The sequence below is a fragment of the Neurospora tetraspora genome (assembly GCF_033439725.1).
Source record: "Neurospora tetraspora strain CBS 560.94 chromosome Unknown B0H65scaffold_1, whole genome shotgun sequence".
Lineage (NCBI taxonomy): Eukaryota > Fungi > Ascomycota > Sordariomycetes > Sordariales > Sordariaceae > Neurospora > Neurospora tetraspora.
In genome coordinates, this window is record NW_026944383.1 from 2,012,614 (window position 1) to 2,035,338 (window position 22,725).

Below are 22,725 nucleotides of genomic sequence, written 5' to 3' on the forward strand. Positions count from 1 at the left end.
TCTTAGTTATTATCCTATCCGTAGTAAAGAAACCTATTTATTTTTTATATAATATATATATATTTCTTATATATATAAATTCTAAGAAATTAAACGTTTATATACTTACACTTTAAAGAGAGACGAAATACTATAGTTATTAATATTAATTATAAGGAGAAGGAGATTCAAAATTTATTTTAGCTGAAGCTAATTTATAGAATTTAGCCAAGTCCGCTTCCTAATACTAATATTAGTCTTATTATCAAAATAATTAAAATATAAGGGTCTCTTACTATAGGGGGTTGGGTCTTAGGTCTATCCTAAGCCTACTACTCTTTCTTAATAATAGGGAATAGCGGGACTGTATTATCGCTTAGCAATATTTTAAGTAAAGCCTAATATTATTAATATATATTTAGGATATAGTAGAGAGGAATATTATATATTCGGTAGAATTTAGTTCCCTAAGTGCTTATAAACTTTAGAGACGTACGATTAAAGTTAGAGTATATTAATTCTACTTTTATAGAAAATATTAAATATAATTCTACTTACATAATTTCTTTTAATTACTCTATAGAATTAGAGCTTAGAATCGGTATTAATGTAATTATATAATATTAATAATGTTTTTATTATATATAAGTTATATATATAAGAATTATAGTACTTATTTAAGTTCGTTTAAGAATTAGGTATATTTCTAGCTACGGAATAAAACTTAGCGCTTAAATGCCCTAGAGAGCTTTTAGTATTTAAATTTTATAGATAGAGTTAAGAAATTACTTCTTTTTAGCAATACGTTCGAAAAAAACGGAAAGGGGTTTAGTACGAGTACGGTTAAGGACTATTATATTTAAATATATATTAATTAATTAGAAAGGGCGAATAAGTTTACTTATATTAAGATAATTATTGCGAAAATATTCATAAAGTTAAATAATCTTTATTATTATATATTTAATAAATAATTAATTAAGTAATAATACATTTTGTACTAAGAGGAAGTAGTAAAGTTATATATATAGGATATATCCTTGCTAATATAATAATTAAGATACTTAAATTAGTAAAAGTATATAATTATATATATAGTAAAAATATTTATATAAGGTCGTTCACTATAGAGATTTGGACGGCCGGGTTAGGCGGATGTATGTTATTTGTTATAGGAACTATAGAAACTATAATTTAATATTAGTTTTGTAATTTAAATTTATTAAGTATATATTATACGTAATATATATTAGGGTATTTACTGGTTTAGGTAGGGATACCGGTATTCCTTTCTATTTATTATTTTTGAATTTTGTTAGTTATGTATTAGTTAACGAATCCGAGATATAATGGAATTTATTTGAAGGTAGCTATTTAATGTTATTATAGGGGATTGAGCCTATATATAAGTAAATATATATAAGGATATATTATTAAATTGTATATTAAATATATATATTATAGTAGTATTTTTATTCGCCCGGGTTTTCTTTGTAGAGGATTTAATTGCCTAGGCTAATAAAGGCTTCGAAGTTGCGTAGATCTAAGTCTAACTAAGGGAAATTTATATTGTATAATTACTTATTATTATTAAGTAATGTTAATTAGGAGGAATAAACGAAATATTAATTTAAAATAAAGTTTCTATTTATAAAGTGAAATAGTATTGAATGAGGAATAAGGAAGAATTTCTAAATAGAATATAGGTAGGGATATTAATATTTTAAAATATTAAATAGTTAAATTACTAAAAGTTTAGATAAAATATATAGTTTATTATAAATAAGACGATATATAATTATTTGGCGAGGGTTAATAAGTAAATAATTCAAAAGTTTAGACGAAATTAATATTGTAAGCGGTCTAGAACGTATATTCCTTATTGTAAAGAATTTCCTTTTTCCCTCTTTTTTCTTCCTTTAAATAATTAAAGTACTAAAGCTCGGTAAATTTACTATATATATTAAATATATTAGATTTACTTCTTTTATCGCAATTAATATTTATAAGAAGTTTCTACGTCATTTCTCCTTTTCTTCTTTTTTTATTTTATATTTCCTAAATTTTAATATGAAATTAAGTTAAACCAGATTTAATACGATATTAAGAAATATTTTATTCCCCTTCGTATACTCCGTTTATCCTTTTTCGTATTTTCTATATTTATAATATAATATTAGTATAGGTTTGAATCTAATTGTTCGGCCATAAACTTTTTATATACGGAATATAAACTAATTTAAGTAAGGATAATTAATATAAATTTAAAATTAAAGTGGGTAATTTCGTTAAATAAAATTAAAATCCTTACTAAAATAATATTCGATATAGTAAACCAGTATCTACAATATAGATATTTCTACGGCCCGATCCCGTCTAGACGCGTTATTAATGCGTTTAAATATAATATTAAGATATAAATTCTATTTTTATTTTATAAATATATACGTATATTAAATTAAACCGTTAATTATAAAGTCGAAATTATAAGAGGTTAAAGATGCGGTTATATTTTTATAAATTAAGTATTACGTAATAAACATTATACTATTAAATATCCCGGTATAATCGATCTTGATTTTTTTACGAGTATACTAACTTAAGCGGAGATAAAGGTTATAAAGAAGTGAGTATTTAACTTTATATTTAATATATATGTACGGTATTAACATAATTGTTTCTAATTCGCTTATTTACTATATTCTGTCCCGGCAGTAGTAATATACCCGCTTTATATTGCTATTAAGAAATAAGGCTAAATTGATAAATACTATTACCAATACCTATAAATAAATAGCGTAAGTAAAATTAAATCGCTATTAATTAAATTTATTTAATTTAATAATTTAGGATTACCGATAAGAAGTTTACGGATATATATAGTAACGATTTCTATATTTTAGTATATTTATTATTTCGATTCCATTTATATATACTATATATATTAATAATAAGTAGTCTTACTTAGGATATTCTATATTCGTAAGTGAACTGGAATATATTGTAGTAAGAGGACGTTTACTTATATATCCCGATTTTAATTAGAATTTATAAGCGATAATACTAAATAATATACCTTAATAACGTAATATAAATAATAATATTATCCAATATAGAATATAGAATAATTATATTTCTATATATATTAATTATATATTTCACCCGATATTCCTAAGGCTATTTCTAACCTTATCGAAAGTTTTTACAATTTCGAGCCGCTAATTCGCGGAGGTAATTTATATTAAACGTCTAAGCTAGAAACGGATAAACTTAGACGTAAGTTTAAAGTATTTTATATTAAAAAGGAGGATAGTATTATTATTAATACTAATTAGATCCGTGTAAATCCTTTCAAAGATATTCTAGAATAGTTAAAATATTTATTCGGCGATTTATAATTCGAATCCCTATCGCCTCCGTATACCCCGGCCTCTCTTCCGTATTAAAGGGTAAATTAAATATTTTCTATTATATATATACTAAATTTATATTAATTTAATATAGGATAATAGTTCTAAACTATTGGATTTTAATAAGGATAAGAATAAATTATTGGACCGAAATTTCAGTAGGTCCCGTATAGGTTCTCTTATCGGCTCTCTTACTATATTAAAGAGTTTATTAAATTGTATTTAGTAATTGGTTACTATAATTCCTTCCCCTATTTAGTTTAAACTATTGATTTTTGGTAAAGAACCGGTATTAGAGGAAAAGATCGGTATAAATAAATCGGTCTCTACTCTCCGTTAGAAAGTAAATTAAATATATTCTGTTATATATATATTAAATTTATATTAACTTAATATAGGATAATAGTTTTAAGCTATCGGATTTCGACGAAAATAAAATAAAGTTATTAAAACGAGAATTCAGTACAAACAAATCGGTCCCTATTCCCCGTTAGAGAATAAATTAAATATATTTTTAGATATATATTAAATTTATATTAATTTAATATAAGACAGTAGCTCCTTTATCGCCGGCTTTACTGCTAAATCGAAGCGTAATAAGGCTCGGGTAGATTACTCTTCTCAATTCGGAAAGAATAGAAAGCGGAAGTAAATTAATTGAAAAAAATTCTTACTATTATAGATTACTATATTTAATTTTTCTAGTATATATAAGGAATATATATTTATTCTATAATATATAAAATACATTGGAAGCAAATATAATGGGATAGATAGAAGTAAATTAGCTGGGAAGAATTCTTGCTATTATAGGTTACTATATTTAATTTTTCTAACATATATAAGGAACATATATTTATCCTACAATATATAAAATATATTGGAGGTAGGCATAATGGGATGGGTTAGTGCGCATATGTAATTTATTGAAATGACGGCTATCAGCGGCCGTTCGCGGGCTTTATGAGGGGTCTATACGGAGAAGGTACCAAAGGCGACTTGTCACGTGAAAAGACCCACATTCTGGAGGGCCCCTAATCAGCGGGCCCGGGTTAACTACGGCAGTTCGATAGGCACCTTCTAGAGGGTTAAGCTAGCAAATCACAAGCAAGTCAGCGCACCTGCTTGTACTAGCGGGACAAGAGCAGTCGCCGATTGCGAACCGGAATTCGCGACGACGACCGAGCCGGCAGCGCAAGCCAGACAAATCGCAAAACCCACCCTAATCCTCCTCCGGTGACATCAGGGTAGATAGAAGCTCCCGGTCTCGAACTCCTACCTCACCTCTCTACCTGCACCAATTCTCTATCCTTCAACCAAAACCCCGCGACAAATTCACAATGGGTTCCAGCGCCTCGAAGCCCTCTGCTGCGCATGTGTGGAAGGCGTATGTCATTCTTGTTTCTGGGCGATTGATGAATTCTGGAGACTATGACGGGAAGTTCAAGATTAAGAGAGTCTGGGAAAGCTGACATGTCAAACCCAATCAACTAGGCCCGCCCCGGCTGGCGTGTCGCACGATCTTGTCGAGAAGTTGGAGTCTAGCCCCGAGGTATGCCGTCTCCGTCCGGTCGTGTTGCTCTACCTACCTACCTAGCTAGCTGTCGAGCTCTCCTGCCTGTCCTGCCTCTATCTACGATGCGAACCGATCACTCTTCTACGCCTACACTACTTGCTCCTCCGTTTGCAAACCAACTTGAGATAAATTCTACACCTACCAGCCAGCCAGCCAATTCAATGCTTCAATGATACTACTCAAAACATAAACTGACATACACAAACAACAAAAACAGACCGACATTTCCCGCCAACAGGCCATCGAGCTCCAAGTCCAAGCCCGCGTCGCCGAAGAACTGAAGCGTCTCCGCGCCGCCGAAGCTGCCAAGCTGCAAGAAACCCTTACTGCCTCCTCCCAATCCACCGAGCAACAGCAACAACAAGAGAACGACATCAGCAGACAAAAGGTCCAGAAGGAAGTCGAGGCTCTGCGTGCCAAGCTGGAGGAGCGCCGCAAGGTGCGCGAGCTGCCCGAGAGCACGGAGACGGCGCGCAGCGAGGTGGTGCGGTGCCTGCGCGAGAACGACCGCCGGCCGCTGGACTGCTGGAAGGAGGTTGAGGCTTTTAAGGAGGAGGTGCGGAGGCTGGAGAGGGGGTGGGTTGATAAGGTTGTTGCTTAAATCTGCTTCCCCTGATTTGGTCACACACGAAATACCGACATACGGTCAGACAAACAGACAGACGGGGCGAGATATTTCCTGGACTGGGTACGGATGTTCGTGGGGGGCCTAGGTGTGAGGAAGGGAAGGAACACCTTGTGACACGCTCATATTAACAAAGCCCAAGCAAGTGTGGAAAAGGTTGGCGAGATGGATGGAAGGGGGATAACGATGCCAGATGGGTCTTCTCCGAAAGGGGGAACCGAGTCTGGATGAACAATGAGGGGAAAATGGGAAGCTGCTAGTTGAAATCCGTCTGCAGTCAATCAACATGATACGCAGAGTTAGCAGCTGGTTGGTTTGGTTTGCTGTGGTAGTGCAGCCAGTGTGTTGTGTATGTGAGCGTGTATCATAGACGGCATAAAAGTCAAGAAGCTGAAGGCTTGGAGCTTGGAGCAATGGTAAATAAAGGCTAGGCTTTCGGTTCAGTCAGTCATTCAGGTCAGGACAAACGATATAAAGAAGAGAGACAGAGAAGAGTGGGATGGTCAAGGGCATAGATTAACATGAGCTTATATTCCCCTAAAACGACCGTATTAAGAGAGAGAACAGCACACGTCAACGAAGAGCCTGGTCAAGTCCTTTCTGCTGATTGATATTGTGTGTCAAAACGGGACCGCCGAAGAATCTCTACAGAACATCAGGCACCTGCAAAACCACCTCCGCCAAATCCACCTTGCCCTCTTTTCCCTCCTTAATTTCCTGCTTCCCCTCATCCTCCTGCTTCTGCTGCTTCCCCTCCTCCTCCCTCCTCTTCCTCTCCCTCTCCTCCTCCTTCCTCCTCCTAACCTCCTCCCGTCTCGCCAACCCTTCCTCCCTCTTCCTCTGCTTCCTAGCCTCAGCATCCTCCCAGTCCCCTGCATCGCCACCCTTCTTCTTCTTTTCCTCAACACCAGCACCAGCTTCATCACCAAAAGCCAGCCTCAAAGCCTCCCTTAACCTCGCTATCCTCTTCTTATTCTCCTCAAACCTCTCATTGGCAATTTTGACCAGCAGAGATAAATATTCCGGGGAGACGAGGGCTTGTCTTTGAGAAGAACCGCGTTGGGCGCCGATTAGGGACTCGAAGGAGAGGCCCATGGAGCGGATGGCTACTATGGGGTTTGGTGTGTTGGTGGCGGTGGTCTCTGCTGCTGCTGAGGAAGAGTTTGGTGCTGCTGGTGGTGGTGTTGATGATGATGATAATGATGGTTGTTGTGGTTGCTGGTGGTGCTGGTGAGTATGACACTGGTGGCAGGAGGAGAAAAAGGGAGCAGTTAAACGGGGTAAGATGGAGACGGCGCCGGTCTCGCGGAAGCCCGAGGTCATGCCGGATTGGATTGCTAGGTGGGCGTGGGATGGGGAGGTGGTTAGGATGTGGAGGATCTAATGCGTTTTTTGTGTTAGTTTGAGTTCAATAGGACGGAGATTGTATGGAGGATGGGGGAATGATAAAAACGTACCATGGGTTCAAACTTGAAGTGAATCAACCGCTGCTGCTGCTCTTGCTGCTCTTCGCCATCCCCATCCCCAGACTCAGTCCCAGACCCATTCCCACCAGTCAACCCAAAAACCTCCATCCAATGCTTCCCATCATGCTCCCTCCCCGTGCTCGGATCAACCGTCTCCAACGGATCATGAGAAACAAACAACCACTCCCCTCCGCCTTTACCTCCAGAGGAACTAGCCGTCACCGTAGCTGCCCTTGCCGCATCTTCCAATTCACCCCCCTCTTCTTCCTCTCCGTCTTTCCCACCCTCTCCCTGACCACCATCACCACCACTGGAACTCTTATCCTCCTGCTTCTTCCTCTTCACACCCTCCAAATAAACACTCACCCTCCCCGCGCAACTGCTCGTCGTCACCAGCCCTTCGTACCCATGGTTGATCTCGTCAATCAGCTCGCGAATGGCCACGTCGACCGAGCCCTTGGGGGAGGCGTCGGTGTACTCGGCGTCGGGGACGGAGAGCTGGGAGAGGATTCTGGATTTGCGGGTTTGGAAGGAGGGGGTTGGTGGGGGGAGCATGGTTTTGTTTTTGGTTTTGGTTCTGAAGGACTGTTTGTGACGCGCGTGGTGGGAGTTGTTGGGGTTGGAATGGGGTGAGGGGAAAAGAATTGTATTGTCTCGGATAGACGATATGCGAGGGTAGAAAAGGTGCAAGAACTGAAAAGCTGGAGACTGGCACTTGGTGGATGGTGACTCTGTTGAGTGCTGGTCGACTTGTTTTGGCAAGGTGAGATTGGTGTCAGTGAAGCTCTCAAACAATTCTTTTGTGAATTGTGGGTCCCTTTCAGTTATGCAAGTTGAGCCCCCTTTACAACCTTCTCAACCTACGATTTCCAGTGGCCGTGAACTTTCGCTGGAATCATTGCAACATCTTCTGAAACTGATGTCAGAAATCGGCTGTTTGTATTCTTGAAACCGAGGATTGATCATAACCGCGCCGGCCGTTACGGTGTATCTGTCTATATAGCCTCGACTAAGCGAAGCCGAGCATGACAACCGTGATAACAACGGAACATATATCATCACAAACCGAGCCACGTGAGGTTGATACATATAGTATTATAGAGTTCTGGTTAAAAAGGCAAAAGAAGTTTGGAAACAAGCTACTCTCATCAGGGTATAAAAAAGAACTCGTACAGTAATGAGGCCTGTCCGTCCAACTCCTTCGTTACTGCTCCCTATGCGTTGCCGTTGAGGTACGGGCCACTAGGGCGCTGTTCCCCCATTTTCTTCATCCTGACTTTAATCTTCTTCTCCTTCTTCTTCTTCTTCTTCCTCCTGTATACAAGTTTATGATCGCTGTCATTTTCAACTACAAAAAAAAACTCTTCTTTGGGCCCGGTGCGCAGGTTTAAAAAAAAACGTAACGCCATGCCGTTAGGTATCTGACAAACAAGAGAGAGAAAAGAGGACAACATAAAAACATGAAAAAATATGATGCGTTGATGCGTACTAATGGTATATGTAAAGATGGCTTTGCAGGTGTGCTGTGCTGTGCGTGCGTATAAAGGTCAGACAGGAACGCCGATAAATGGGCAAAAATGATAAACTACTATGCGGAAGCAACCATTAATATCATGCCCTGACCTCCGGCGCAGATCCATTATTCGAGTTTCGCAACGCTGTAGGCCCCATGAATCCCGTATGAGGTAACTGCGGCGAAACGTTTTGCATTTCCATGCCCTCTTTCGAGTCAGAAACCACAGGCTGTTGCCAGCGCCGATGTGATCCGAATCGCTGGTCACCCTGGTTATACTTGACCTTGAATCCGTAGTAAGTCGGCGGCCTTGGCCGGCAGAGCACGACAAACCAGTTCTTGAGCCAGTTAGCCTGGGTAAAAGCGCGGTATCGATCCGACTTTGGAAATTTGTGAGAGTTGAGGTATTCGCGAGTGGTCTCGCCCCGGGCCATCAAAAAGACGTGGTATCCTGTAAGCGCAGCCGGGTACAGGAACGCCAGGAGCCCATAAAAGACCATGGCAAATGGTACGCGGAAGTGATTGACCGCGTGGCCAAAGCTGATATGGTGCTGCTTCCTGTACACCAGAATTTGTGCCAGGGAGGCGCCGATAAGGTACAGAGCAAGAACGGTTGCCGAGCTGACGAAGGTGAAAAAATAACGGTAGTTGCGACGACCAACGCAGTTGTTGAGCCATACACAGTGATGGTCTTGGGTCTCAACACAGTTGTCGCACAAGCGGCAGTGATGAGCGCGTGGAGGACGCCACAGCTGGCATGTCTTGCAGTACTTGATCGGGACCTCCATTGCTGCTGTGGAAGCTTCTGCCGAGTGAACTAAAACCCAGTCGGTAGTTGGGGGCCCCGTCGGGCTATCGTCCATTTCAGGAGGAGGAAACTTGTGCAAATTTCTCGGCAGAATCTAGGATATGTCAGCGCAACACTCACTCACAAAGATCAACAAGCCGTAACATACCCCTGGATCCGACGCCGACGCGTGTAGGAACGAAGATACACAGATATAAGCAAGGTAAGCAAATGTAACGGGTACCGCGGGCGAGATGTTGTGCCAAATCCAAGGCGCCGAGAAGATAAAAAAGAGGATACAAGGAAGAACAATTAGTGACCCGGTTGCTATATTTATCGGGCGTTGCTTTGTGTTCTGGAACCGTCCTCCAAGGCAGAAAACAGTGTTTCCCTCGAAGTATTCGTAGTTTTTTCCAAGACTCGGGTGGTTCTGCCTTTTCGCACGTCTTTTGTGTCTGGCCCTTTGCCTTTCGTAATTTTGGGGTGGGATGTTGGGAGACGAGGCAGCCGATTGTAGCTTCTCTCCGCCCTCAATCTCTCTGTTGGACCCCGTTATCCCAGACTCGTTCATCCTCGGCATCAAGAAGCTGGACCTGAAAGATCGAGATGTCCTCGTTGGTGACCTCGGTGGTGTTGTCGGGGTTCCTTCTCTGCAGTCTTTGTTCATTTCCACGGTAATGTTTCGAGCATCGACGGGTCTCTGCAACGGCCGGACGCTATCCGTAACGCTCGAGGTAGGAAAAAATCCGTTGGTGGGGCTCGTGTTGGCTGTCATGCGGTCCATGGTTTCCTGCTCCGTCATTTCGGTCCCCCTGGAGGGCATACGCAGCTCTGCGTCCTCGGCAATCTGTGCCCCTATGCGACCGCTTCCAGTTGAGATGACACTAGTACGGGCTCCTGCTTCTCCGGTGATCACATATGGGCGGTTCATTGTTGACGGCCGCGCAGCACCCCTTTGCGCCTGGAGTTTCTGCGAGCTCATCGGGCGGAAGAAGCCATGTGACGTTAGAGACGGGACATGACTCCTGCTCGCAGCGCTGATGGGACGGCCTCCTGCACTGCCGATGCTCCCGGCTATACTTCCTCGCTTCCCTGACATGTGTTGGCGAAGAGATACCGATTGCGCCCACGGGCCCCTTGATGATAGCCCGGTCCCAGACGTCTCGGGACGAGACTGTGTGTCCGAATAGAAGCCACTCCTCCTGTTGGGGTTGGCGCTCGAAGGGGGGTTGGCGCTCGAAGGGCCTCCTCCTCGTGGTGTTGTATCTGATCCTTGGCCATCCTCCGTACCTATATCCGTCATTCGGGAAGATATTACGCTGGGAGGGCCAGCAACGGTAAGCTCGGCTCGAGGAGGGTACTGTGGGAACGTGTTGTCGACATTTGTCGGGGAGGCTGACCTCGAGGGTCCCTCTTCGGATGCCATCGTGTCGGCTAGGGAATCCCCCAAGTCCCGCAGTCGATCGCGTCTGAACTGTGTGTGTGTGTGATGTCTAGCTAGTGTCGGAGATCCAACGCTATAACATGGCTATAACTCGAGAATGAAGGTGATGGAGTTTCCCAGCGGCGGGAAAGGAGGTCGGCGACGGATGCGACAAGCTGCGGCGGACAATAAACCGGGGCGCAGTGGTGTCGGCAGTGTCAAGTATACGTAAACGACGTCGCTTGGGGGTTTCGAGGTCCGGGCGCGCTACACGGGGTGTCGGGATATTGAGATCAGACGGAGGGAGGAGTGCTTGACGCAATGACGCTCGGATCGATGGGATGGCGGCACAATACAACGGTTTCGGTAGGGTACGGTATCTCGTAGGTCGAGGTTGGGGGGTTGTTGGCTGGTCGCTGATGTGTCAGGATCAGGTCGGTTGCCGTTTTGCTGTTGCAGTTGGCGGTGCTTATTTGCAGCAGCAATGGGATTGCGGTGTGTGTGCGTGTTTCGGGTCGTTGGTGAAGGAGTGTTGTCGTTATGCGGCGAAGTCAACCCTTGTATCGGAAAATAATGAGCGTATCCGTAATCCGAATTTGTTGGTTTCCAGCTGTGTTAAGGAGTGGACGGCTGAGCGAGATGTCAGCCTTTGGAAGAGAGAGTGGTGTTTGGCTTTGGCCTCGGGTCGAGTCAAAAAGTCGAAAAGTGTTGTGCAACGGGATGGGTTGCAGTTGGTTTGCAAGGAGTGGTTGGCCAAGAGCCTCGCATTGACAGGAGCGTTCTCAGCGTACCCGTCCCTTTTTTGGGTGACCTTTGGCTCCAACATTCCAATGGAACCTTGGAAATCCCCCCAGTCGATTTCAAATGCACTTTGTTCGAGATATTGAAATGGGCCGTGTCATCCATGCACCGTCGTCATTTCTTTTTTGCCCATCAGCCCCAGGTGAGAAGGCAACCCCGAGGCACCCTTTGGGCTAGTGATCGCGGTGACCCCACTCCACGGACACACCTCTTCACTGCTGAAGCGTGCCTGTTCCTCTGTGTGCCTGAAGTGCCAAGCTGCCCCTGAGCCAACCTAGCGTTCGTTATCAACCTTCTCCCAAGATTCGATTCTTATGCCTGGGGCTCCTTTTCTGATAGTAATGGCTCGACGCGGTGCCATAAGGTTGTGAAGCTGACAACGGACATGCCTAAACTTGGAGGTACGGAGGGCGGAATGCAGGTAGCCCGGAGGTAATTCAAACTCGGATCACCACAAACAAAGTGGCTGCATACGCACGCAGCATGTATGTACTCCAGATTTCCGTCACACATGGGCAAACAGCTGGAGCTCAGCTGGCTGGCTGTTTGGTTCTGCCGGGCCCACTGTTCCGTCCGATATCAGCCATTCCGACACACTGTTACCAGCTGAGCACATAGTTGACCCTAACCCTGACATCTCTGTTGCTCTTGCCATGGACCTGACCAATGATGAAGCTTGCTAGCGAGTGCTCACCAGCACCATCACTTGACTTGGCAACCAGCTCGTTACGTAAGACACGCCAAGCCTTTTCTCAAGCCTCGAAATCATACCACGACCCGTAACCCACCCGTCCAGGCCGTCAAGGGGTCCGTGCACCGGAAACCTCAAAGCTTGTGCTGTTGCTGCATCATCGAAAGCCGAAAGCTCTCAATTCCCCGAAACACCTTCGCACCTGACGCCATAGCTACCTCCCGTTCGCCGGAACCCCACCACCGACCTCGACAACAAACCCCCCCGTTGACCCGTTCGTCGAAACCCGCGTCCAGCCCGACTTAATCACAATCACAATGGCCTCCTTCATTGCCCGCCGTGCTTTCTCCACCACCGTCCGTCGCATGACGACTGGCGAGGAGGCTCTCAAGACCGAGTCCAAGAAGAACCCCGAGATTCTGGTGCGTGAAATTTGAAAAATAGGGGGGACATCCTACCTCGCTTCTCCCCTCAACACATCGACGTACCAAACAGCCGGAATTGGGAGGCGTAGAAGAGCTTTGGGCGAGCTGGATCCTTGCGCCGGGCCGGGGGAATGGATGGAGAGAAAAAGCTTCGAAAATGCGCGCGCGGCGGGTTGGGTGTGTTGCGGAGAGGAGCGGGATTTGATGCATTGGTCGCGCAGAACAAGAGGAGACGAAAGAAAAGCAAAGAAGCTTGGAAGCTAACGTGGGAATTGGTGTTGCTCTGAGTATAGGTCCTCGGTGGTGTCATGGTTGCCGCCTTCCTTGGTGCCGGTTACTACTTCGGTATGTTTCTTATCTCTCCCCAAGCTATAGCTAGCTTACCTATCGGGGAGCTATGTCCAAGCTTCCACCAAAGGGTGCAAAACAAACGAACAAAGCTCTAACATCTTGTTTCCACCACACCCAAAGGCCGCAACCCTACCACCTCTACCGCCGAGACTGCCGTTCCCCAGACCAAGGACTCCATGCCCTGGGAGTCCGGCTCGGGCGCTGGCAAGTACCAGTACTACCCCGGCGGCGACCCCTCCGCTGCCCCCAAGGACGCCCCCAGCGCCGTCAACGTTGTCGTTATCCCCGCCGTCACCCTCCCCAAGGTACGAATCACAAACGACCCCGTACAGCTCTCCGTGTTCCTGATATCACATGTTCCCAAAACCGAGGGGTGGGCATGCACCACGGAAGATGGGGAGAAAGAAAGAACAAGATGACTAACAGCGATTTCTACTACAGTCTCTCCACGAGAAGTACAACAAGTGGGGCAAGGAGGGCTACTAAATTATCATCTCTCTGTTATCGTCATCATGGGAGAGAGATTGCTGCGGAAGCGGCATGAGTGGAACGGCTTGTCTCTGAAAATGAGCCCAAGTCATATATCACGACACTTGTAGATACACCTAGATTCCAATGAACAGTTCTCTTGGGCGGTTTTGGTTGATCATGAGAGAAAGACTAGTCTATAATATCACCCTCGACCCCATACAATGTGAAAGGTCTTTGTTCTTGCCTCTCAACAGCATCTTCATACTTTTGACGGTAATTCAGAGTCGGAAAGACTTGGTAAGCTGGTGATGGACACCCTCTTGGGATGAGAATGTATAGTCATCGTCCAAGTTCAAATCTGGTGGCTTCATATATGCTTGAGCAAGATCACCACATATGTCCCGCTTGGCCTTTAACGAACCATAACCCTCGCTTGATATTCCTACAAAGATAAAAAAAAAGTGATGCCGACAACTTGACGCCGGAAACACCCAAGGTATGTCCGCCTATCCATAAGGTGCACATCCCAGTCAAGAATAATCCCCTGATGGTTCATCCTCCCAAGCCATCCAACCAAACAAATCCCACGCACCCCAAATATCAGAACCCGACCCCAAACAAACACAAACTCAACGCCACGTAAATGCAAAGCTCTCTCAACTTTATGTCCTCTTCCGATTGCCCAGTGCAAACTTGCTTTCGTCCTTCATCTATCGCTGCTCCCACGCCTCAGCTTAGTAGTGGCCTTCTGACACCGACTGTCCAGGAAGAGCTCACCCAGGCCCGGGGTTGCTCTTCCCGATTGATGGTCCACCTCTTTCTTGTCGATACGCAGCAGTCCACCGATCGTACTACCTAAGCACTGTAGCCAGCCAGTCGCTCTTTCCCTTTTCTTTATCCTCCTTCCTCTCGCTCAGCTCTTGGTGGTTCAGGTTCTCATTCCCAACTGGCTCCGCTTTCTCAACCGTTTGTAGCTGGGCCCCTCCTTCCTGGTTCCGCTGTAAGATAAGTTGCTCGGTATCAACTGGAGGCTGCTGCTGCGGCTGCTGCTTCCGAGGCCGCCCCATCCCCTCTTTTCGACTGTTGCTCGGTATCAACTAGAGGCTGCTTCCGAGGCCGCCCCCTCCCCCTTTTCGGCTGTTGCTCGGTATCGGCTTGAGGCTTCTCCTCCTTCTTCTTCTTCTTCTGCTTCTGCTGCTTCCGAGGCGACCCCTTCCGCTTTTTCGGTTGTTGCTCGGGCACTTCCTGTGAAGACACAGGCGTCGGCAACGACGCGGATTGCCCCCCCCTAAGTATGTCGCGCCGCGGCGTCGGCAAACTGCTCCCGTTGGATCCGCTCGAGTTCTTCGAGTGTTAGGCCGGACTGCTCGAACTTGTTTGCTTTCTTCTCTCGTCCCTATTTTGGTGTGAGTTAGCTTCACAAGAGAACGTAAAGACACAGACGAACGGAGAGTAAATGTCTCACTACCTTCTGAACCTCCTTGTGTTCCGCAGCTGCCTCTAGTACGGCAGGGACGTAGTCGGCAAAACCGAGCCGCTCGAGCGCCTGCGTGATGTGATCACAGGCAATTGTCTTTTTCGACTCCTTCTCGGAAATCTCGTTCGCCTCGGACGATACGAGTGAAATGAACTCGACGCAGAGGTCGATGAGAAGATCCCTTGCTTCCTTGGCGAATGACAAGCCAGTCGATGATGGCAGAATCTCGCTCACAATCTTCTGGACCGTCGCTGTAGAGAAAGTTAGCTCATACCTCTGGAGTTTGCGCAGCCCGAGACCTGAAGGCTCCTGTGTGGTGAGCGTGGTTAATCCGATATTTCGTTTGCTTGAGGATAGGCACCCTCTTGGCAGCAAGATACCATCTCAACCAGCTCACCAAGCTGCAGCCTATCCTTTCGGCCTCGGGCTGCTCGGAATCACCCTCCACCACCACATCTCGAAATGATATGACATCCCAATATCATTACTGAAAAGTTAACGTACCCTTGGGAAGGGAGAGGTCATCATTGCCTACAGTAATCTAGTTAGTCAAAAAAGATCTTTGATATGTACCACTGAAAAAAAAAGGAAGCTACTCGGAAGCGGTCGGACCCCAGACCCAGAGACAATAAACGGTTCCGAGGCGTATGCATAACGGTAGCCGGAATATTTGTCCATCTTGAGTAGGTGATCGCCATATTGCTCGGTTGAGGAAGGGGGTGAAGAAGACGTCGTGTAAAACCTTGTTGTTTATGTACAACACAGCTTTGCGTGTATATAAACTCGCCAGGCAGCAAGCCCATCGTGACGTGCTTTTTCTTATTCACTCAAAGTTCAACAATAGGTAGTGAAGAAGGAGTGGATGAAAGGGAGTGTTGTTGGTTTGGACTCATGAGTGAGGCTCACTCCACTCAACTTGAGTGTAAGGCTGAGTGGCTTCATCATTGGGCCAACTCGACCGTGTCTGTGTACGCAAATGGGCAATGGACTTGGAGGAAAACTCTAAAAAATAAAACAGCGGCAAATTGTACAGAGTGACAACGGACCTCCAAATTCATGATCGGACATTTTGGCTGATGGATAATGGGGAGACGTGAGAGTCTCCTACGTGCGTCGTCGTGGGGTGGTGTGTGTTGATGCCTCGAGGGGTCGGATATCGACGAGCTAGGTATAGTGGCTGAAGATGCAAAATCCCCAACTGAGGTGCCTGGGCGAGTGATATCTCTCAAGATATGCGGCCGGTGTAATCAAAGTGTTTTGAAGTCTTTATGAGGTCGAGTTGCATGATGGTTAGGGGAGCCGAAGCTCCCTTTGAGCTCGGAGGTGCCCCGGTGAGGATGGTTGCCTTTATACACAACACATTGGCACCGCTCCCTTCACTCCAAACCACAAGTGCGGCTGGCCTGGAAGCTGCCGCCAACGGCAACTGGGCGATTGGTCCTGGCTCATTGCGCGCACCAGGGGCAACCACTTTGTCCGAGCTTCTGAGGTCAATGGTTTGATCACCTGGTCGCAACTGGTGAAGGAATGCCAAGTGCCACTGTCCCAATCAGGCTCTGGCCCACTCGCAGCAGTGAAAGTGGACCTTCCCTGGGACCCCACCACAAATTTCTGACGCCGAAATCGTTGTTCCGTTGTTCAAAAGAAAACTTGGGATCCATCCGTCGCGTCGTTAACTTCCGATTTTCTTCAGCGCCTCCTTCCTTCACCTTTCTACTTTCTTTCAGTCGCGACACCATGCGCTTCCATTGGGACACGCAGGCAACTGCAATGTTTCCATGCTGGATCACTTGACTGGACTGCTTATTGTTACTCCCAGCAATGTTCATGATAGGTAAGAACATCTTCCCCTTCCCCCCGCCAGCACAAGAACGCAATGGTTTTGGGTTTCTATGAGGAGAATATTCGTGTCGCCCCTATCATACACAATTATGGTGATAGACACCGACAAGCCAAACGTCACTACTGATCGAAACCGAACCATTGTGTTCTTGTGTTCTGGAGTTTCAACCTCGTCAGCAGATTTGCTAACAGTTGCTCCCAGTGTCCAGCAATGGTTACCATGATCAGGTATGCCGTTTTCCTGTGGTCTTGTACCACATGGATTACTTTCGAGCCGACACCATGATGCTTTGTACTTTTCATTCCAATTCCGACACTTCATGACGGACACAACTTTCCTGAACCATCTCGACTCAACCAAATCTCGTCGACGCGCCGACTTCAACGTGTCATTTACAACTAACGTCCAGGTGCAGACCCGGACCAATACAGATGCTCGATTGCTTTTGCGCAATGGCTTCCTATCAAAGAAGTGGCTCAACCTGTCCCATCTTCCACTTCAATGGTTGCAGACAGTTTGGTCATGGAGGTAGGAATGCCGCTTGCGCTCTAGTGATGACTTGACACAGTAGGTACATTTTTTTTTTTACTTTCTCGAACACAAGCACAAACAAACATGGCAATGTGATGAATCAACTTACTTCCATGCTAGTACTGAATTTCTATGTTGATACAAGTACAGCCTTTTCATCTTTCGACTGACTTCTTGCCCCATTACTATCTTCTCCTGTCTTCGTTACTTTTTCCAGATATGGTTGCTAACTAGACAAAAGTTTCCTAGTACCACACTGCTGCTCACGATACTCCGCAACCTCCGGTCCGTTCCACTCGACGTATTTACCGGACAGGTCAGACTTGGCGTCAAGTGACAGCTTCGCGATGACCTGGGCAGGCCACTCAGGCTTGTTGAGCTTACCTTCCTCGAAGACCGAGACGAAGTCAGCGTACTCTTTATCTGACATGGCGCCTTGGCCCTTCTCGCGTATTTCCTTCTGCATGTCGGTATCAACCCGTCCTGGGCTGACTGCCACTGCTGTGACGTCTGGCTCCTCCACGGCAACGTGGCGGCAAATTGAGTTGAACGCGGCCTTGGAAGAGCCGTATGCTCCCCAAGAGGCATATGCCTTGAAAGCGGCGCCCGAGGATACGAAGATGATCTTGCCCTTGGTGGCTCGTAGATGGGGGATGGCTTCTTTGACCTGACAATTGTGTTAGCCCTGTTATTCGATCGCATTGGTCTAGGGGTGTAAAGCTCACAATGGAAAGGGCACTGAAGACGTTCACATCGTAGCACTTCTTCCAATCCTCGATGGAAGCATCGGCCAGACGTGCGATGGGATCAATTACTCCATGGTTGACAACAACACCATCAAGCTTTCCGTAAGAAAGGAGAGCAAGCTCCACAGCTCTGTGTGCAGTCTTTTAGATACGTTAATAAACACATGGTCCTCAATCAACTTTCAAGTGATCGCCACTTACATCGGGCACTGTCATGTCGGCGGACAGGAATTTGACCTGGTCTGGATAAACCTTCACGAGCTCGCTAACGCCAAAGGACGTCCTGGCAACAAGGACAACCTTGTGCTTGGCTTTCAGTAGGTCCTGCACGACAGCAAGGCCAATGCCCTTGCTTCCGCCGGTGACAATGATGACTTTGGGTCCAGACATTGTGCTCGATAGTGTGTGGCTTGCTGGATATACGCTTCGATGTTTGTTTTGCTGGTGATAGTTGTGGCCGTTGTCGTTGTTCTCCTTCGGAACCCGGGGAGCTTGTGAAGTCAGAGATTTTATATGGTGACGCCTTGCACTTGGACCAACTGCAACAAAAGGTGAAGCCTGTGAACCCCACCACAATCCCCGGCAACCCGATTGCGGGGCAGATGGAGACCCGGCCGAATTCCGGATTACGAATCGACAACACAATGATTTACCGGGGATGTTCATCATGGCATTTCTAGAGCCGGGAAAAGTGATGGTGATGTACGGGAGGGGATAGTCTTTAGGATTGTCACGGTTTATCTATCTTGTGTTTTCCCTAAAGCGCGAATGCATAGTTGGAGAGATGCAGTGGGTGATTCATTGTGGACTGTTGCGTGACTTCTTTTTCGGACGAACTCTATCCATGTTGGCAGCTGAGTGCTTGCTTTGCGCATGCGTGCAATGAGAGCATCCAACTTGCGCTTGCAACTGTTTGTGAGGCTGCAAACCTTTCAACTTGTCTCTGTGGTCCGGTATCCTGATGAGGTTCTTTGCTTCTAGTCTACCCTGCAGGCTCGTAGGTAATCGCGGTCTGTTCCTCTCGAAGGGGGAAATAATTACTGGATGGCACACGTTTTCCAGTTTCCGTGCTAATCGAAAGGCCAATCCCCCATATTTTTGAGTCTTTTCCAACAGATTTCTCACATCAAGATATCAAGATGCATCCTCCCAGTGATAGTCCCGGAGCTAGTCTCGCCAAGCCTGGGGGCTCTGGGGTCGAGAATGACACGAAGGGCGCGGTCCCGTCTCCCCCTCGTTTTGATGTCCAATTGCGGGACATGATAAGGGTTTGACTAAATAGCCTAAGAGAAGGGAGGTGTATATATCTAGGGAATGCTGACCAGACCAGTTGTTTCTCAAGTCTCAACTCTCGAGTAGGTTGACGGATCTACGTAGAGACTCACCAAGAGGTTGAATTTCCTCAGAAGCTGTCCCCATCTGCCCACTTCTACTACCAGCAAAGTCACAACCCATCGGCAACTCACACTCAGGAAGAGCCTTATACATCTCATCTCGCAAACCTTACAATGTCATCCACAACTACAACCACCACAAACAACACCGGCACCGTAATCCTCGGCGCCGGCATCATCGGCGTTTCAACCGCCTACTACCTCTCCCTCTCCTCGCCCCAATCCTCCTCCTCCTCAGAAATCCACCTAATCGACCCATCCCCTACCCTCTTCTGGTCCGCCTCCGGCTTCGCCGGCGGTTTTCTCGCCCGCAACTGGTTCGCGCCCGAAGTCTCCTCTCTCGGCGCGCTCTCCTTCGCCGAGCACGCGCGTCTGGCCTCCGCCCACGACGGTCGGCGCAACTGGTCCTATGCCCCCTCTACCTCGCTGGGGTACTCGGCTGTTGCCGCCGACAAGGGCGTCAAGAAGCGCGGAGACGATTGGTTGCGTAGCGGGACGAGTCGGGCGGAGGCGGCACCCGGGGACCAAAAGCAAAAGGTGCCGGTGTTGAGTGTGGAGGATTTAAACCAAAAAACGCCGGCGTGGTTGAGGAGGAGGGAGGGCGATGATGTGGAGGTTATTGGAGGGGAGGGAGACGCGGCGCAGTTGGAACCTGAGAGGCTTTGTCGGTTCTTGTTGGAAGAGGCGGAGGGGAGGGGGGTGAAGGTTTCGAAGGGGACGGAGGCGGTGGAGGTGTTGAGGGATGGGGAAGGGGTGGTTAGTGGTGTGGTGGTGAGGGATGTTAAGACGGGGGAGGAGAGGGAGGTTCAATGTTCGAGGATCATCATCACGGCGGGGTGCTGGAGCGGACAGGTGTGGGAGAAGCTGTTTGGGGCTACTTCGGAGACGGTCAAGAGGTTGCCGGTGACGAGCCTGGCGGGTTACTCGCTGGTTGTGAAGAGCCCGAGGTGGGCAGGTGCTGTTGATGGGGAGGGGTGTCATGCGGTTTATACGAGCCATGCCTTTTGCCCGGAGATCTTCTCAAGGGTGGGCGGCCAGATTTACTTTGCCGGGTTGAACTCGGCGGCGATGCCGCTGCCGAACGTAGCGGAGGGCTCAAAGGTGCCGACTGAGCCTATGCAGTTGGTCAAACAGGCGGCTAGGGAGCTACTGGGGTCAGGGAAGGATGGGGAGGATGATTTGGAGGTGGTTAGAGAGGGTTTGTGCTTCCGGCCGGTGACGCCGTGGGGACTGCCTATTGTTGCGAGGGTGCCAGATGAGCACCTCGGAGGCGGGATCCGGACGAGCCCCGGCGCGGAGGGAGGCGTGTTCTTGGCTACCGGCCACGGGCCATGGGGAATTAGCATGAGCTTGGGCACAGGCATTGTGATGAGCGAGTTGGTCCAGGGACGGCAGCTGAGCGCAGATATCAGTGCCTTGGGATTTGACGAGAAGGTTGTTGGGAAGGCGGTCCAGGTCTAGACGAGCTGAAATGGATGTTCATGCCTGGGTCACTGGGTGGGAGGTTGCAAGTTGGGCCGGCCGGCCGGCCCACCAAGCGGCCCAGATTCGGTGGTGGTGGCATGGAAACGGAAAACGAAGAAATGTCTTGCATAATGGTACGGGTACCGGCCGGTAGCACAGACAGCAGGGTCTTGTAACTTCAAGGAATCCCGCAGTTGTCGTTGTTGCAGTACCGTGCTACAAGCTGTGATGAACAGCTTCGAAGATAGTCGGCGTGCTGCCGGTTTCTCTAGGCGGCTCCTTTCAGGCAGGTAGTATCTATTCAAAGCATGATTCAGGTAAATGAAAGCAACATCAACATGTAACAGTCAATGGTCACAATGGCGTGTGACGACCGCTACGAGTTGTTGCCCCATGAGAGGACAGACGGCCGATCCAAGATGTTGGGACTTGCTGTGGCGACATCAAAGGTAGCATGAAATGCTGTCTTCACAGAAGTAATTCGGCTGCAACGGTGACGGTTCACAGAATTTTAGCCGAGCCATTGTTGGGTTTCGCTTTGTGCTGCGTACACTACACATGTCAGGGACAAACACAAGCTGGAGCATATCGAGCATAGAGAGCTGGAGAGCCGGGCCGTAAGCGAACCGAGAGATCGGCATGACGCTTTCCGCTTGTCGTTGAACATTCCTGATCGGAGGAACAATCATCTCTTTTCACTGCCGTATAGCGAGCATCGTCTACCGTGCTGCCGTGGGTGTTTGCCTTTGATGAGTACTGTACATATGTATGGGACGAGCGAGGTTGTTGATGGAGATGTGGATGGAGGACAATACGCGAGGGTGAGGGTTGTTGGTGGTGTTTGACAACTTGACCAGTAGACTATTTCCAGCCAATCAGCGACGTCGTGTTGCCGCCCAGAGATGCTGTTGGCCCATGCTTCCTCCCGCGAAGTGATGTTGCTCGGGGATGAGTTGTGGACCTCGATATCTCTCCAATCGCATTGCCAGGTTCCAGCTTCCACAGCTGCTGTGACACTGTGAGAGGCCAGACTCCCAAGGACGCCCAGCAATTGGAGGAACCAATACCCGGCAAAAGTCAAAGGAAGCGACCCAACTGCGGCCGTGGCATGGCAACGCAACGGGGCCGCTGTGCCTGCCTTAGTGTACTGTGCTGTTCTGCCCTGGCAGGCCTGGGACTACGGCGTACAGTGTCCCGTTGAGGTGCTGCGTGGGGGCTGGAGCCATTCCCAGTTGGTGTTGACTTGCTGTTGATGCCAATTCGCTTCGAGCAGAACTATCGAGACTTCCATGCCCTTGGCTATGCAGGCAATGGATGGCAGTCACAGTCACAGTCGGGTGCTTCACTTCCAGCAAACATCACTTCCAGCAAACATTGGCGGCCCGTCTCTTCCACAAAGAGGACGACGACGACATGATGGAAGAAGAGCCCTTTCCACGGCAGGCTTGGGTGTTATATCAACCGTCTCTTATAGATCAAGCTGACGGCCTTCTGGCCTGGTATTGGCGAGGAACCGACTTTGGATACAACCAAGAGGAGGTTGATAAGCTTTCTTGCTGAGCTTCCATTGGGTCTGTGGTTGTTCACCCGACAGTGCCTCTACCCGGAAAGCCTCCCCGCGTCTCATGCTGACTCTCACAGTCATACACTCTCACCATTCATGCTACACAAGCAGTCAACAACAAGTGCCGTATGTTGTCATCGTGGGCTTGAGGAAGCAGATAGACGGCTGTGGCCACCGCATCGGAGACC

The 22,725-nt window shown here is 47.3% G+C and overlaps 7 protein-coding genes across 7 annotated transcripts; 3 read left to right on the top strand and 4 right to left on the bottom strand.

Moving 5' to 3' along the window:
* The first annotated feature begins 4,482 nt into the window (after positions 1-4,482).
* On the top strand, positions 4,483-5,620 carry B0H65DRAFT_18484 (uncharacterized protein). The gene is made up of 3 exons (XM_062821559.1): positions 4,483-4,776; positions 4,884-4,941; positions 5,183-5,620. Exons 1-3 carry the CDS (start codon positions 4,730-4,732, stop codon positions 5,564-5,566), a joined length of 489 nt encoding a protein of 162 aa, XP_062685964.1. The 5' UTR covers positions 4,483-4,729; the 3' UTR covers positions 5,567-5,620.
* A 549-nt stretch (positions 5,621-6,169) lies between these two features.
* Positions 6,170-7,761, bottom strand: B0H65DRAFT_18500 (methyltransferase TYW3-domain-containing protein). The gene is made up of 2 exons (XM_062821562.1): positions 7,048-7,761; positions 6,170-6,970 (listed from the first exon to the last, which is right to left on the bottom strand). The coding sequence occupies exons 1-2, from the start codon at positions 7,609-7,611 to the stop codon at positions 6,236-6,238; spliced, it is 1,299 nt and encodes a 432-aa protein (XP_062685965.1). The 5' UTR covers positions 7,612-7,761; the 3' UTR covers positions 6,170-6,235.
* Positions 7,762-8,301: 540 nt separating this feature from the next.
* B0H65DRAFT_514450 (DHHC palmitoyltransferase-domain-containing protein) lies at positions 8,302-10,782 on the bottom strand (the record flags this gene model as incomplete). The annotated part of the gene is made up of 2 exons (XM_062828642.1): positions 8,302-9,471; positions 9,502-10,782. The coding sequence occupies 2 exons, from the start codon at positions 10,780-10,782 to the stop codon at positions 8,668-8,670; spliced, it is 2,085 nt and encodes a 694-aa protein (XP_062685966.1). The 3' UTR covers positions 8,302-8,667.
* Positions 10,783-12,193: 1,411 nt separating this feature from the next.
* B0H65DRAFT_448988 (uncharacterized protein) lies at positions 12,194-13,736 on the top strand. Its single transcript, XM_062825932.1, has 4 exons — positions 12,194-12,693; positions 12,990-13,041; positions 13,168-13,352; positions 13,489-13,736. The coding sequence occupies exons 1-4, from the start codon at positions 12,589-12,591 to the stop codon at positions 13,531-13,533; spliced, it is 387 nt and encodes a 128-aa protein (XP_062685967.1). The 5' UTR covers positions 12,194-12,588; the 3' UTR covers positions 13,534-13,736.
* A 1,070-nt stretch (positions 13,737-14,806) lies between these two features.
* On the bottom strand, positions 14,807-15,673 carry B0H65DRAFT_417212 (histone-fold-containing protein; the record flags this gene model as incomplete). Its single annotated transcript, XM_062824076.1, has 4 exons — positions 14,807-14,914; positions 14,987-15,246; positions 15,500-15,526; positions 15,592-15,673. The coding sequence occupies 4 exons, from the start codon at positions 15,671-15,673 to the stop codon at positions 14,807-14,809; spliced, it is 477 nt and encodes a 158-aa protein (XP_062685968.1).
* A 1,693-nt stretch (positions 15,674-17,366) lies between these two features.
* B0H65DRAFT_562703 (uncharacterized protein) lies at positions 17,367-18,652 on the bottom strand (the record flags this gene model as incomplete). The annotated part of the gene is made up of 3 exons (XM_062830210.1): positions 17,367-18,036; positions 18,095-18,235; positions 18,317-18,652. Coding segments are annotated over 3 exons (918 nt in total), but the record flags the coding sequence as incomplete, so codon positions are not given.
* A 971-nt stretch (positions 18,653-19,623) lies between these two features.
* On the top strand, positions 19,624-21,267 carry B0H65DRAFT_415640 (FAD dependent oxidoreductase; the record flags this gene model as incomplete). The annotated part of the gene is made up of 2 exons (XM_062823997.1): positions 19,624-20,889; positions 21,157-21,267. The coding sequence occupies 2 exons, from the start codon at positions 19,624-19,626 to the stop codon at positions 21,265-21,267; spliced, it is 1,377 nt and encodes a 458-aa protein (XP_062685970.1).
* Between the last annotated feature and the right edge of the window lie 1,458 nt (positions 21,268-22,725).

Coding starts and splice junctions, on each gene's coding strand:
- B0H65DRAFT_18484 (XM_062821559.1), top strand. CDS start 4,730: ATGGGTTCCAGCGCCTCGAAGCCCTCTGCTGCGCATGTGTGGAAGGC. Junction 4,777..4,883: donor GCTGCGCATGTGTGGAAGGC/GTATGTCATTCT, acceptor CCAATCAACTAG/GCCCGCCCCGGCTGGCGTGT. Junction 4,942..5,182: donor AGTTGGAGTCTAGCCCCGAG/GTATGCCGTCTC, acceptor CAACAAAAACAG/ACCGACATTTCCCGCCAACA.
- B0H65DRAFT_18500 (XM_062821562.1), bottom strand. CDS start 7,611: ATGCTCCCCCCACCAACCCCCTCCTTCCAAACCCGCAAATCCAGAATC. Junction 6,971..7,047: donor ACTTCAAGTTTGAACCCATG/GTACGTTTTTAT, acceptor AAAACGCATTAG/ATCCTCCACATCCTAACCAC.
- B0H65DRAFT_448988 (XM_062825932.1), top strand. CDS start 12,589: ATGGCCTCCTTCATTGCCCGCCGTGCTTTCTCCACCACCGTCCGTCGC. Junction 12,694..12,989: donor AGAAGAACCCCGAGATTCTG/GTGCGTGAAATT, acceptor CTCTGAGTATAG/GTCCTCGGTGGTGTCATGGT. Junction 13,042..13,167: donor TGGTGCCGGTTACTACTTCG/GTATGTTTCTTA, acceptor CCACACCCAAAG/GCCGCAACCCTACCACCTCT.